This window comes from Sander lucioperca, chromosome 2, assembly GCF_008315115.2.
Source record: "Sander lucioperca isolate FBNREF2018 chromosome 2, SLUC_FBN_1.2, whole genome shotgun sequence".
NCBI classification, from domain to species: Eukaryota; Metazoa; Chordata; class Actinopteri; order Perciformes; family Percidae; genus Sander; species Sander lucioperca.
The window spans coordinates 24,526,247-24,538,249 of record NC_050174.1 but is presented as its reverse complement, the minus strand read 5'-3'; the positions used below and the strand labels follow the sequence as shown (position 1 = coordinate 24,538,249).

General features: G+C 48.6%; 1 protein-coding gene across 4 annotated transcripts in view; it reads left to right on the top strand.

Annotated features, from left to right (window-relative positions):
* Positions 1-9,783, top strand: part of kat6a (K(lysine) acetyltransferase 6A) — a 42,077-nt gene extending 32,294 nt beyond the window's left edge. For 2 of the 4 annotated variants that reach the window (XM_031300581.2, XM_035995346.1), the window contains exons 12-17: positions 1,030-1,123; positions 1,265-1,496; positions 2,370-2,571; positions 2,692-3,387; positions 3,647-3,908; positions 4,028-9,783. In XM_031300581.2, coding sequence (XP_031156441.2) covers positions 1,030-1,123; positions 1,265-1,496; positions 2,370-2,571; positions 2,692-3,387; positions 3,647-3,908; positions 4,028-7,383 — 4,842 coding nt within the window. In that variant the 3' untranslated portion in view covers positions 7,384-9,783. The remainder of the gene's footprint in view (positions 1-1,029; positions 1,124-1,264; positions 1,497-2,369; positions 2,572-2,691; positions 3,388-3,646; positions 3,909-4,027) is intronic. The other 2 variants (XM_035995351.1, XM_035995347.1) reach the window with 2 other exon arrangements.
* The last annotated feature ends 2,220 nt before the right edge of the window (positions 9,784-12,003 follow it).

Below are 12,003 nucleotides of genomic sequence, written 5' to 3'. Positions count from 1 at the left end.
ACACAAATGAAAACTCTCGATAGGGGCAACCTCTAGCTCACCCAGTAATAGCGTCCTTAGAGTCCTAGAGTCCTTTGCAGCGGCCCGGGTTCGAATCCGACCTGCGGTCCTTTGCTGCGTGTCATCCCCCATCTCTCTCCCACCTTTCCTGTCTATCCACTGTCACTCTGAAATAAAGGGGGGGAAAGCCCCCCCCAAAAAAAAAAAAAAAAAAAAAACACTATAAAGTTTGATAACATTTTCTTGCAGACACTGAAAGAGTTAAGCTTCCTTAGCAAATGAATTGTGAACTATCCCCGCTTGACTGTGCACTCTGTTCTCATTGAATTTCAGCTGCCAACCAAACACTGTTGCTAGATATTTGTATTCTTATACGGTTTGTACATCTTCATCATGTATGATGCTCGCTTCCGGTTCGAAGCTGCATTTTCTGAAGTCAATCATCAATTCTTTAGTTTTCGGCACATTTAGGTCTAGAACATTTTCATCACACCATTTGACAAATGCCGGTAGGGCAGCACCATTATCAGGTTGGCGCCAGAAAAAGTTAGTCCCTCTTGGCGAAGTTACATTCACTCTGAATTTTGTATTTTCAGTGTGCCACCAACACCATCATGCCTCCATTTTCAAGGAATACGTACCTCTGTAAATCATAACCACCCTCCTCAAACTTACCAACACAACTACATGAACCAAAATGAAGAGACAGATATACAAAAAATGAAATGAAATTGAAATGCCCTGGCATCACTCCGCACAGGTGCATTCCTACAGCTATACAAATGCTCGTGTTGTGTCCCAGATAAACACTGGGCGCTGTGAGCTCCGTTGCCCCTCTCTGTGGAGTTTGCGGTCGCAGGTGCTCCCATTAACATGCCGCCTCGCTGCCAAACACAGCAGTTAGTGAGCGGACGCAGCACCATCAACACCCTGCTGTACACCCACACAGGCCTGCTTCTGTGACGTGGTTTCCATTATGTTTTTTTTTTTTCTAATGGCGGAATGTGTCTGTCTCTCCCTCTTCTCCAGGAGAAGCACTGTCAACAGAAATACAACGTGTCATGCATCATGATTCTTCCACAGTACCAGCGCAGGGGCTACGGCCGCTTTCTCATCGACTTCAGTAAGGGCTTCAGCCTCGAACAACACAAATAACTGTGAAATGTATCTGATACTCCTTTATGATCGATGAATACATTTGAAAAATGCTGTGGCGTACAACTTTGGAGGCTCAAGATGTCTTTTTGTTGCTCCCTCGCTGCAGGCTACTTATTGTCCAAGCGCGAGGGCCAGCCAGGATCTCCAGAGAAGCCTCTGTCGGACCTAGGCCGACTGTCCTACATGGCCTACTGGCGCAGCGTGGTGCTGGAGTGTCTCCACGAGGTCCGCGATCGGCAGATCACCATACGACAGCTTAGCAAACTGACTGGCATCTGCCCGCAGGACATCACCACCACCCTGCACAGCCTCAACATGCTGGAGCAGCGAGGAGACGGGTCAGATTCACATTATAACCGGGGGGGGGGTCTGGGGGTAGTCACCCCGGAAAATTTGGAGCACCAAACACTTAATTTCCTGCATTCTCGTCAATTTAATTCAATCTGAATTGTTATTGATATTGAATCTAGTTTCATTATTCTCCTTTATTGTTCACAATGACGTCCTCAAATGTCTTGTTTTCTCCACAGCTCAGAGATAGTTTACTGTCACAGAGGAGTAAAAGAAACGAGGAAATATTTACATTTGAGAAGCGGGAATCAGAGAATCTGATTTTTTTTTTTTTTTTTCATAAAAAATTTCAAACCGATTAATCGATTATCAAAATAGTTGACGATTAAAGGTGCTCTAAGCGATGTTGGGTGAAGACACTTCTTGTTGACGTTCGAAGTATTTTCAAACAAAACGAGGCTAGCTCGCCCCTCCCTCCTCCTCATCCCGTCCCCTCCACTTCCCTTCGGTGTGTCCGCGCACTAACCCCCCAATCCCCACCCCCAAATCCTTCTTGTCCGTTATTGGCTGGAACGCTGGAACATTGTTTGTTATGTTTTGGTGGTGCAGGTTTGTTTTTGTTGGCATTTGTGGAGCCTGGCCTGTCTACAGAGACTGCGTTTTTTTACAGTGGGTTCAAGGGACAGGCAGCTCGCAGATAGTGAGGAGATGTTTGCTGTATGTGACAAAAAATGTTGTAGCCTAAAAAACGCGCGACATCGCTTAGAGCACCTTTAATTTAATAGTTGACAACTAATAGATTTAATCGGTTAATCTCCACACATAGATGCCACATTCTTCTAATTTCTGCTTACATGTAGCAAAAACATGCATACCGAGTTCTAATGCTCCTGTTTGTTTTTGTGCTGTGGCTTTGTCAGGCTGGTCCTGGTGCGAAGGGAGAAGTTGGTGTCTAACCACATGGCTCGTCTCAACGCCCGGCCGCGGCAGCTGGACGTCGACCCTGAGTGTCTCCGCTGGACTCCCGTCATTGTAACCAACACTGTGGTCTCTGATGCCGACGCAGATGACAACGACGACGATGAGGAGGACGAAGAACCAGAGGAAGACAACCGCAAGGAGGTACCTTCTTTGAATTTGCATTTGCTGTGGAAATAATAGATTGATGTCGGAAGTCGTCGTACTTTCTGTGTATTCTTGTTGATTAGGTATTGAGTTTATTTTTATTTTCTCTGTAAATAGATCAAACCAAGTCACAGGGTCCCACCAATGTCCTGGCACACGCGCCAAGGGAAGAAGAGGGAGGAGGATGAGGACGAGGAGGTAGAAGAGGAAAGAAAGAGCTTCCTGGGGTTTCCCATTAGCCAAAGCTCTCCAGCTTCCCCTCCCATTCGCTGTCCACCCTCTGTCCCAGAGCCACCGCGTCCCCCTCCCCCAACAAATGGAGAACGCCGACCGCGAGGGCGCCCACCCAAAAACTGGCCTTGGGGCAAGGTGAAAGACAACACGCGGGTGGGACGGCCACCTAAGATCCGCCCCGTGGAGGACGAGGATGATGAGGACGAGGAGAGAACAGAGGGAGGGAAAACCACAGGCTCTGCCTGCGGCCCTCCCTCCCTTTTCTCCCTGGACAGACATGCAGAATCCACAGCTTTTCACTCCCTGGACATGGCCAGGCACCCCTCCATAACCCCCACACGAAGAGGGCGGCCCCCAAGGAAAAAGAGAGGCCCTAAACCCAGATTGATGGAAGGGCCCGGAGAGGGACTGGCACAGCTATCTGTGGTTTCCAGGTTGAATGAGTCTCTGTCTGTCAGGAAGAGCTGCTTCAGTGAAAGCAGTGAAGAAGAGGAGGATGACGATGACGAAGATAATGAAGAGAGGAGGGGATGCTCCCCACCCATCCTTACCAAGCCTGCCATGGGGCTTAAATGCAAGGTAAGAAAGTAACAGTGTTAACCGTTGATGTAATGTAATGTAAATGTTAAAATCTCAGAATTAAGATTGATTTATTGCCTAATTTAAAAAGTAATTTATGAATGAATTAGCATTCAGTTGTATTTAGAACCGGATTGATGTCCATGCCATTTACTATAATCTTCTTGATCTCAGCCAGGCCGGGTCGTTGAAGTCTGTAGTGTAATTTTAAGCTAAATTTCAAAAGGCACACTTAATAACCCATCCTGTTTCTACCTAGAAGCCACTGAGGAAGCGTCGCTTTCGCCAGCGGAGCCACCCTCACAGCAGCGTGGTGACAGAGACGATTTCTGAGACCACAGAAGTGTTGGATGAGCCCTTTGTAGACTCGGACTCGGAGAGGCCTATGCCCAGGCTGGAGGAGGAGACGCCCCTGGGCCACCCACTGCACCGCTACCCCCCAGCCCGCTCTGCGCTGAGGTTGTCTGACCCAGCACCCAAAAGGGGCCGGCACTCCAACCTCACAGATTCAGAGGAAGACGGTGAGCAGACAGGGTTTTGATGCCAAACTTGGGCAGGATTAGTGATGATTGGTTTGTGTATATACACAGGTACGTGTGCAGCTTTATCTAACACTGGCTTAACTTCTTGCCTCCTTTAGAGCTAACACCCGTGCTGAAGCCCGTGGCTGCTCTGCCAGCAACTCCATCCGAGAGCCTAGCGGTCAACCCAGAGGTCCCAGTCAAGAAGAAGAAAGGCTGGCCAAAGGGAAAGAGCCGCAAACCCCTGCACTGGAAGCAACAAGGACCTGGAAAACCCCCTAGTGGTGGACCAGCCGCAGATAGCCAGGCCCAAAGTGGGGATCCGCCACCCCCTAAAATCAAGATGAAGCCTGGCCGCAAGCCCCGGAGCTGGTACCTGCAGCGGGCCCAGGAGGAGACAGAGCGGCAGGAGCAGGAAAGACAAAGTCTGTTGGAGCAGCAGCTGGACAAGGATCCTCAGCTGCTCCAGACCGATGACCGCAACAGCAAGCGAGTCTGCAGAACCAACATTGACCGAGACAGCAAACCGAAAGACTCTGATGAAGAAGATGACTATCTCCCTAAGCCTGTTGAGCAGAAGGTGCCCAGGAGGCGAGGGAGACCGCCCAAGAACCGCGCCCTCCTCCAGCCACCACAGCCTGCCCCCAAACCCCCTCCCACCTCTGAGCCCGATGAGGAAGAGGACGAGGAGACTGGAAGGGCCTGGGAGGAAGACAAACCCAGCCGTCCACCGTCCCGTACCCTGCTGTCCCCTTCGTCCTCCTCTTCCACCTCGGGGCCCCGGGCCCGACAGCCCCGGCCTCAGGACACAGATATGGGTGACAGGGAAGAGGACGATGACGATGAGGAGAGGGAGGAAGAGGGATGTGGCAGTGCCGGCGGGAGCATCAACAGGCGACCGGCAGTTGCACCAGGTTCAGGAAGCAGGCGCAGCGAAGACCACGACGCAGATGACGAAGGGGACGGACACTTGGAGGACAAGAGCAACGGCAGCAACAATGGCAAGAAGAGAAAAAGCCAGGACTCTGAAGACGAAGAGGAGGATGACGAGGAGGAGGAGGAGCCTGCCTCCCGTGCAAGCTCTCCCCCTGTCAAAGAAGAACCCCAAGGTGGAGAGGCTTTTTTAGACATGGAGAACAGCGTGGCCCGGAACTATGTCAGCAAACAGGAGGAGGAAGAAGAGGAGGAGGAGGAGGCTGAGGAGGAGGCGCAGGAGAACAAGTGTCGGCCCTCCTCAGCCGACCCGCAGCAGGAGGAGAGGCGGCGCAGAGAGCAGGAGGAGTCGGCTGCTGCAGCTGCGGCAGTGGAAACGGTTACGGCCATGTCTGTTCCCCCGGAGCCCATGGAGCTCCAGTCTCTGCACCCAGACGATAAGGACGTCACGCTGTTGATGGAGCCCCAACACGCACATCCACACGCCCACCCTCACCAGCACTCTGACTTCAAAGAGGAGCTGGGCCACCATCACCCGCACCACCCCCATCACCACTCCAATGAGCTGGACCTTGAGACTATGCAAGCCGTCCAGTCCCTGACCCAGGGGGAAGCCCAGGACGAAGAGACGGAACCCCAGCCGCACCACGGGGCCTACCAGGACTGTGAGGAGACCCTAGCCGCCTGCCGCACCCTGCAGAGTTACAGCCACACAGGGGAGGCCGAGGAGGAGGCTCTGGCCCTGGTGGAGGATTGTGGGGCCTCCCAGCACAGCAGCCCCCTTCCTAATCCCCCAGTGCCGCCCCTTCCCAGTCAATCTGTGCGCTCGGTGAACAGTCCAGGGTTGCCCTCGGGCATCATGGACACAACACCAGCAGGGCAGAGGGGAGGGACGCCTGGCCCCACGGGGGCAGTGGGCAGCGGCGGAGGTGCTGGAGGGGGGTACAACCAGATCACACCGGAGCATCCCAGTTCTCTGTCCGCCCCCTCCCAGCAGAGCATGGAGACGTCGCCAATGATGGACGTGCCGTCCGTGTCGGACCACTCGCAGCAGGTGGTGGACAGCGGCTTCAGTGACCTAGGCAGCATAGAGAGCACCACAGAGAACTACGACAACCCCAGCAGCTATGACTCTACCATGGGTGGAGGGGGTAATGGAACAGGGAATGGCGGGAACGGAGGGGGGATGTCGGCTGCTGTAGTTGCCGCCGGCGCTTCCACAGCTTCCTCATCATCAGCCTCCTCTTCGTCAAGCTCAGCCCCTCCGTCCTCCTCCCAGTCTAACAGCTGCTCCTTTGTGCCAGCCCCCAGCCTCACATCTTCCACAGGAACGGGAGGATCCCAACTAGCGATGGGCAGCTGCAGCCTCATCCAGCAAACAGGATCAGGGCCCAACAGCGGACCCGGTGCCAGTAACGTAGGCGGCGCTGTGCCCCAGCCCCCGCCACCGCCACAGCCGTCCAACACCCCCAGCTGTGGCATTAAGTCTCCTCAGAGCTGCGGTGTGATCGAGAGGCCTCCCAGCACCAACCAGCAGCAGCAGTCCCAAAAAAAGGTTCCTCAGCAGCAACAAGCCCCAAACCCTCAGCCTCCACCGTCGGTACCACCACCACCACAGCAGCAGCAGCAGCAGCAGCAGCAGCAGCAGGCCCTGTCGCAGTGCAGTATGGGAAATGGCTTCGCCTCCACACCCATGATCATGGAGATCCCTGAGAGTGGAGGCGGAGGAGGGGGCCGCACCCTGTATGAGCGCATGGGTCAGGACTTTGGCACAGGGGGCTATCCCCAGCCCTCAGCAACCTTCAGCCTGGCCAAACTCCAGCAGCTCACCAACACCATCATGGACCCCCATGCCATGCCCTACTCTCATTCAGCCTCCGTCACCTCCTACGCCACCAGTGTTTCTCTCTCCAACCCCGGGCTGGCCCCTTCACCCCACGCCCCCCTCTCTCAGGGCCAGCCCACTATGACCCCGCCTCCTAACCTGAGCTCTGGCTCCATGAACCTGGGCTCCCTACAGCTGCAGTGCAACATGCCCACCACTAACATCGGCCTGGGACCCCCGCCGCACACGCAGCGGCTACAGGGCCAGATGGCTACGGTCAAAGGCCATATATCCATCCGGTCCAAAGCCACTCAGCAGCTGGCCCCGGCCCCGCACCAGCAGCAGCTCTACGGCCGCAGTTCGGGGGCCGTGGCCATGCAGGGCACGCCGCGCACCCTGGCCGTGCAGCGCGGCATGATGCCAAACCTCATGCCCACGCCAGCACCATACAACTCCATGAACATGACGCCCCTCAATGCCATGTCTGCCGGCTACCGAATGCCCCAACCCATGATGAACAGTGGTTACCACGGCAATCCCCCTTACATGAATCAGCCAGCTCAGTACCCCATGCAGATGCAGATGGGCATGATGGGAGGGCAGGGTTACCCACAGCAGCCTATGCAGCCCAATCACCACGGCAACATGATGTACACTGGCCCCTCCCATCACAGCTATGCGGGTGTCCCCAAACAATCACCGTACATGAGCAGATGAGCAGCCAAGAACTGAGAAAAGGAGACATGAGGCCAGAGCTGCTACTCGCTGTACTCTAAATGTCCATTACTCCTGTGCACCCTCTCCAGTGCCACGGCAGGCACCAGCGAGTGTAGGTGGTTGGAGACAGAGGGGTCTTTGGGTTTCCTGTTTTTCTATGTTGTCGTTTCGTCCCTTTTTGTTTGGGCTCGTTTCTCCTCCCCTCCCAGCTGGCTGTGTGAGGGAGCAAGCCGGCAGGGGGTTCCGGGTTTGGGCGCGTACATGGACCTCTGCCGTGCCGTGCAGCTTCCGGCCAGGCCTGCACAGTCCTCTGTCATGTGATTTCACACGGGCCCGGGAGTCTCCTCCAGGGGAGCAGGGGAGGACAAGAAAGACGAGGAAGATACACAGAGAAAGACGATACAGGAGTACCTTGCTTTGTCATGACTGCGTATGAAAAACAGTGGTTACCTGAATATATTCAACCATGCACACAATCTTTTAATTGATATAGGAAGCCTTACCTTGAAAAAAGAGACAATGAAACATTGTAGGCGGACTCTCGTTTTTGTTTTGTTAAACATAATGTTGGGTCTTATTTTTGTTGTTTTTTGTTGATTGTTTTTTGTTTGTTTTTAAATACTCGTGTGCAGCCCGACCTCTTATATGCTTTGGTCTTTATATGTGTGCCATTCTGAACTGGTGATACATCCTCTTGCTCTCTCAGAAATACCCAAACTTCCCTGCGGGCCAGTCTGTCTGACAGCTTTTCACCTGGTTCCAGTAAAAGCATAGGAGCGGGGCCTCCGGTGTTCAAGGTGTTGAGCTGTTTCCAGAGTCTCCGTCTTCCCGAGTGGACGTTGTTGTACCAAAAACAACCGAGGCACAGAAGAGACGAGTTACTGACCACGTTACTGTCTATTAAATGTCCATAAATTAAACCAGTAGCATTATTTTCCAGTTTTCCGCCACTCCGAAAACGTTTTAGATGTAAATATTCTGGTACTTCCCAATATCCAACACATACACCCACAAACACACACACACACACACACACACACACACACACACACACACACACCGGCTAGCTGTCGCCAATTGGTGGCTAGCTCGGTACATTCAGCTGTTCTTGTCCACACACCACCGACAGACGGTGTACTATGTGTCTTTTTTTTTTTTAGCAGTTTAGGGAATGCAGAACAAACGGTGGGATTTCCATTTCACTGCTTTAAGGAAAGTCAGTTAATTAAAGCTGACCTCTCCTCCTTAAGTGTTAGTGACCCAAAGAGGTCCGCAGGTGTCTGCTTTTGAATGGTGTATTCTGTTAAAACTGTATTTTTGTTCTGCAAAATTCTGCACTCCCATTGGCTAGAGATATGGCAGTAGACAGTTAGCCTTTATAAAAGGTGTGCCTAAATGCCTGATCTAGTGCACGGTTTGGCCCTCACATAGAGGCACGCTCATATTAAAGCAGGGTCGGAGGTGAGAAAGTGTTAAAGATTCTGTTGGTTGTGGCCGGCGCAACTGGCAAGGGTGAAACAGTAGACCTTGTTGCTCCATGTACCAGTATTCAAAGTCAAAAGAGGAACTTTCATTATTCTTACAGACCTGACACTGCATACTTTATTTGTGTGTATTGTTCTGTTCTGTACTTTATTTTGTGTATTTTTTTTGTTTCTTTCGGAATTTTCTCAGACTGGGCAGCTTTCTTTTATGACACAAGCTGACTCTTTTTGACTTTAGAAAAACCTATTGTAGAGAAAATGTTTTTTCTATAATATAAAAGGAAACTCTGACATTGATATTGGTACTGTCATTTTTTTCACTTCTGTTTCAGGAAAAAAAAATAAACCAATACATATTTTTTAGCTCGCCTCTTGGGTAATAATTACTAAGAAATTCAAAACTTAAAAAAATTACCACTCACTTTTAGTGACTTTAAGATGCCTTTAACCTCTCCATTCCATCTCATCTCTAGAGTTTTTCTATCTTTGTGTAGTATATCAATGCTATTTTAAACAAAAGGACTACAAATATCTAAAGGTCACTTGGAATTTTTTTCTTTTTATTTTATTTTATTTTTTTTACTTGTGTGTGTATAGGATGACTTCCTTACATTTAAGAGGCATGTAAAAAGGAGCTCAGTATATTTCTGTCTGTTTATATCGCTTCCCTTTTTGTATCCTTTGTAATTGTACATGTTGCGTTGTATGCTAAGAGAGAGCGCAAAATTAAAGAGAGCAGTGACAGCTGGGCACACAGTGAAGGTTGATTTGCGCTCAGCGGCCTCAACTCTACGCTGTCCCTGTATGTATTTCCATTAATTCTGTTTTTTTTTTTTGTTCTTTCTTTCTTAGCAAGTACTTTCAAAGAACTCTGTACATTTTAACATAAAATGAAAATAAATTATGTTGAGCCATTCATGTTTTCCTTGAGCTTTTTAAAAGTTTCTGATTCCGTTCTACGATTACATCATCCTCTCAGTCCAGTCTTTTTAGGGACAAAGATGCTCTAATCATGCTTAAAACCATGCACATTTAATTTAAACCATCTTGTGTAAACAGGCTATTTTGGGTTACACTTTACTTGAAGGTATCCACATAAGAGTGACATGACACTGTCATGAACGTGTCATAAACATTATAAACAAGTCAAACTTTATGACATAACGCTTTTACTAAGTGTCATTCAGTTTTTGTCATGACAAGTCTCAGATTAGATTAGATTCAACTTTATTGTCATTGTGCAGTGTACAAGTACAAAGACAGCGAAATGTAGTTTGCGTCCAACCAGAAGTGCAAAAAAAAAGCAGAGAAGTGCAATGTGATATACAAAGTATAGACAGGTGGAGCGTAGTAGGGATCGACCGAAATGGATTTTTTTGTGCCAATACCGATTTTTTTTTTCGTCAGCCTTAGCCGATAGCCGATTTTCTTGAGCCGATATTTGGAGCCGATGCTGCTTTTGCTCCCTCAATTTACATCATAAAATTGTAAACCCTGCCACACTGGATTTGTTTTCAGAATCTGCTCTGCCATTTCTTTAAAAATAATAAACAAAAACACAGATCAGTGTCACTTCTGCAATCATCTTACATTCATATCACCCAAATTATGTGTGCAATGTGCATCATATGGATGGGTGCCCTGCAAATGGTTAACTGTGCAAGGGTAAAAGGCTTTCATCAACATCTACAACACAGCCTTGATGATGCATTGCTTGCTGACATATTATAAGACAGATATAATCAGGTCATCACCAAATGTCCTTTGTCAACACATTTCAATAATTTAAGAAAACGATAAACCTGAAAAGTAGCCATTGAAATAAAGTGCTTGATTTGTAATTTAAGACTGCCATGGTGCTGGAAGTCTGCCAGGCTTCCAGGACCAGCACTCTGCTAGTGGTGGAGGGGCAGAGCATGGTCTGCATGTGAACTGCAGCGTCTCCAGCAACACAGAGCTGCCTGTGGACGCCTGTCTGTAAATAATGCCGGGAAAAACTATCGGCGAACGCAGCAGCCGCGTATCGGCCGATGCCGACACACGTAAAAACGCAAATATCGGGCCGATAAAATCGGTCTAGCACTAGAGCATAGGCAGGACAAGAAATATATTGCAGTGTTATAAGAGCAGAATAAATATGGCTATGTAATATGAACAATGTATGAACAACATGTACAGATATGTGCAATGTAGTAGCAGTGACATTATACTGGTAGTAAGAATAATATAGATATAAATATATGCATTGTATTAACACAATATATAATAAGAAATAGAATAAATATGGATATACTGAATGAACCATATAGACAGATAGGGTTAGGGTTAGAGTTAGGGTTCATGTGTCAGGACAGTGTCATGTCACTCTTATGTAGATACCTTCAAGTAAAGTGTTAGCCTATTTTCTATCTGTAATTTTTAATATTTAAGTAGTTAAGAAGAGTTTGCACATTAGGTACAGGACAAATTGTTTGTGGTGTCGAGCACTAGTATTGCAAAACAAAGCAACAGGGACTTTATTCTAAGTAGTGTACATTTACTTAAATGTCTCTGAGTGTTCTTCATAATGTTGCTACTCGTGACTAAATAAGCAATAATCAAAGTGTGAAAATAAACATCTTTAGGTACTCTGCTTAGCGGTGGTCAAAGAAGTATTCAGATCCTTTACTTAAGTAACAGTACTAATACCACACTGTAGAAATACTATGTTGCATTGGAAAGTACTGCATTGAAAATGTTGAGAAAAAGTATGTAAGTATCAGTAAAATGTACTTAAAGTATTAAAAGTACTAGATGCAGAAAAATCCTCCCATTTTAGAAACTGGAAACGATCCAAACAGTTGTGTGTTTAATGGTCTAATCATTTCAGCTGGACTTGTAGGTCGTTATATTGTCAGCTAGTTTAAAGTGGCCATATTATGCTCATTTTCAGGTTCATAATTGTAATTTCAGATTGTATCAGAATAGGTTTACATGGTTTAATTTTCAAAAAACACCATATTTTTGTTGTACTGCACATTGCTGCAGCTCCTCTTTTCACCCTGTGTTCAGGTCTCTGTTTTAGCTACAGAGTGAGACCTCTCAACTTCTGTAAGATCTTTGTTGGCAGTCACACATGCTCAGTAGCTAGGTAAAC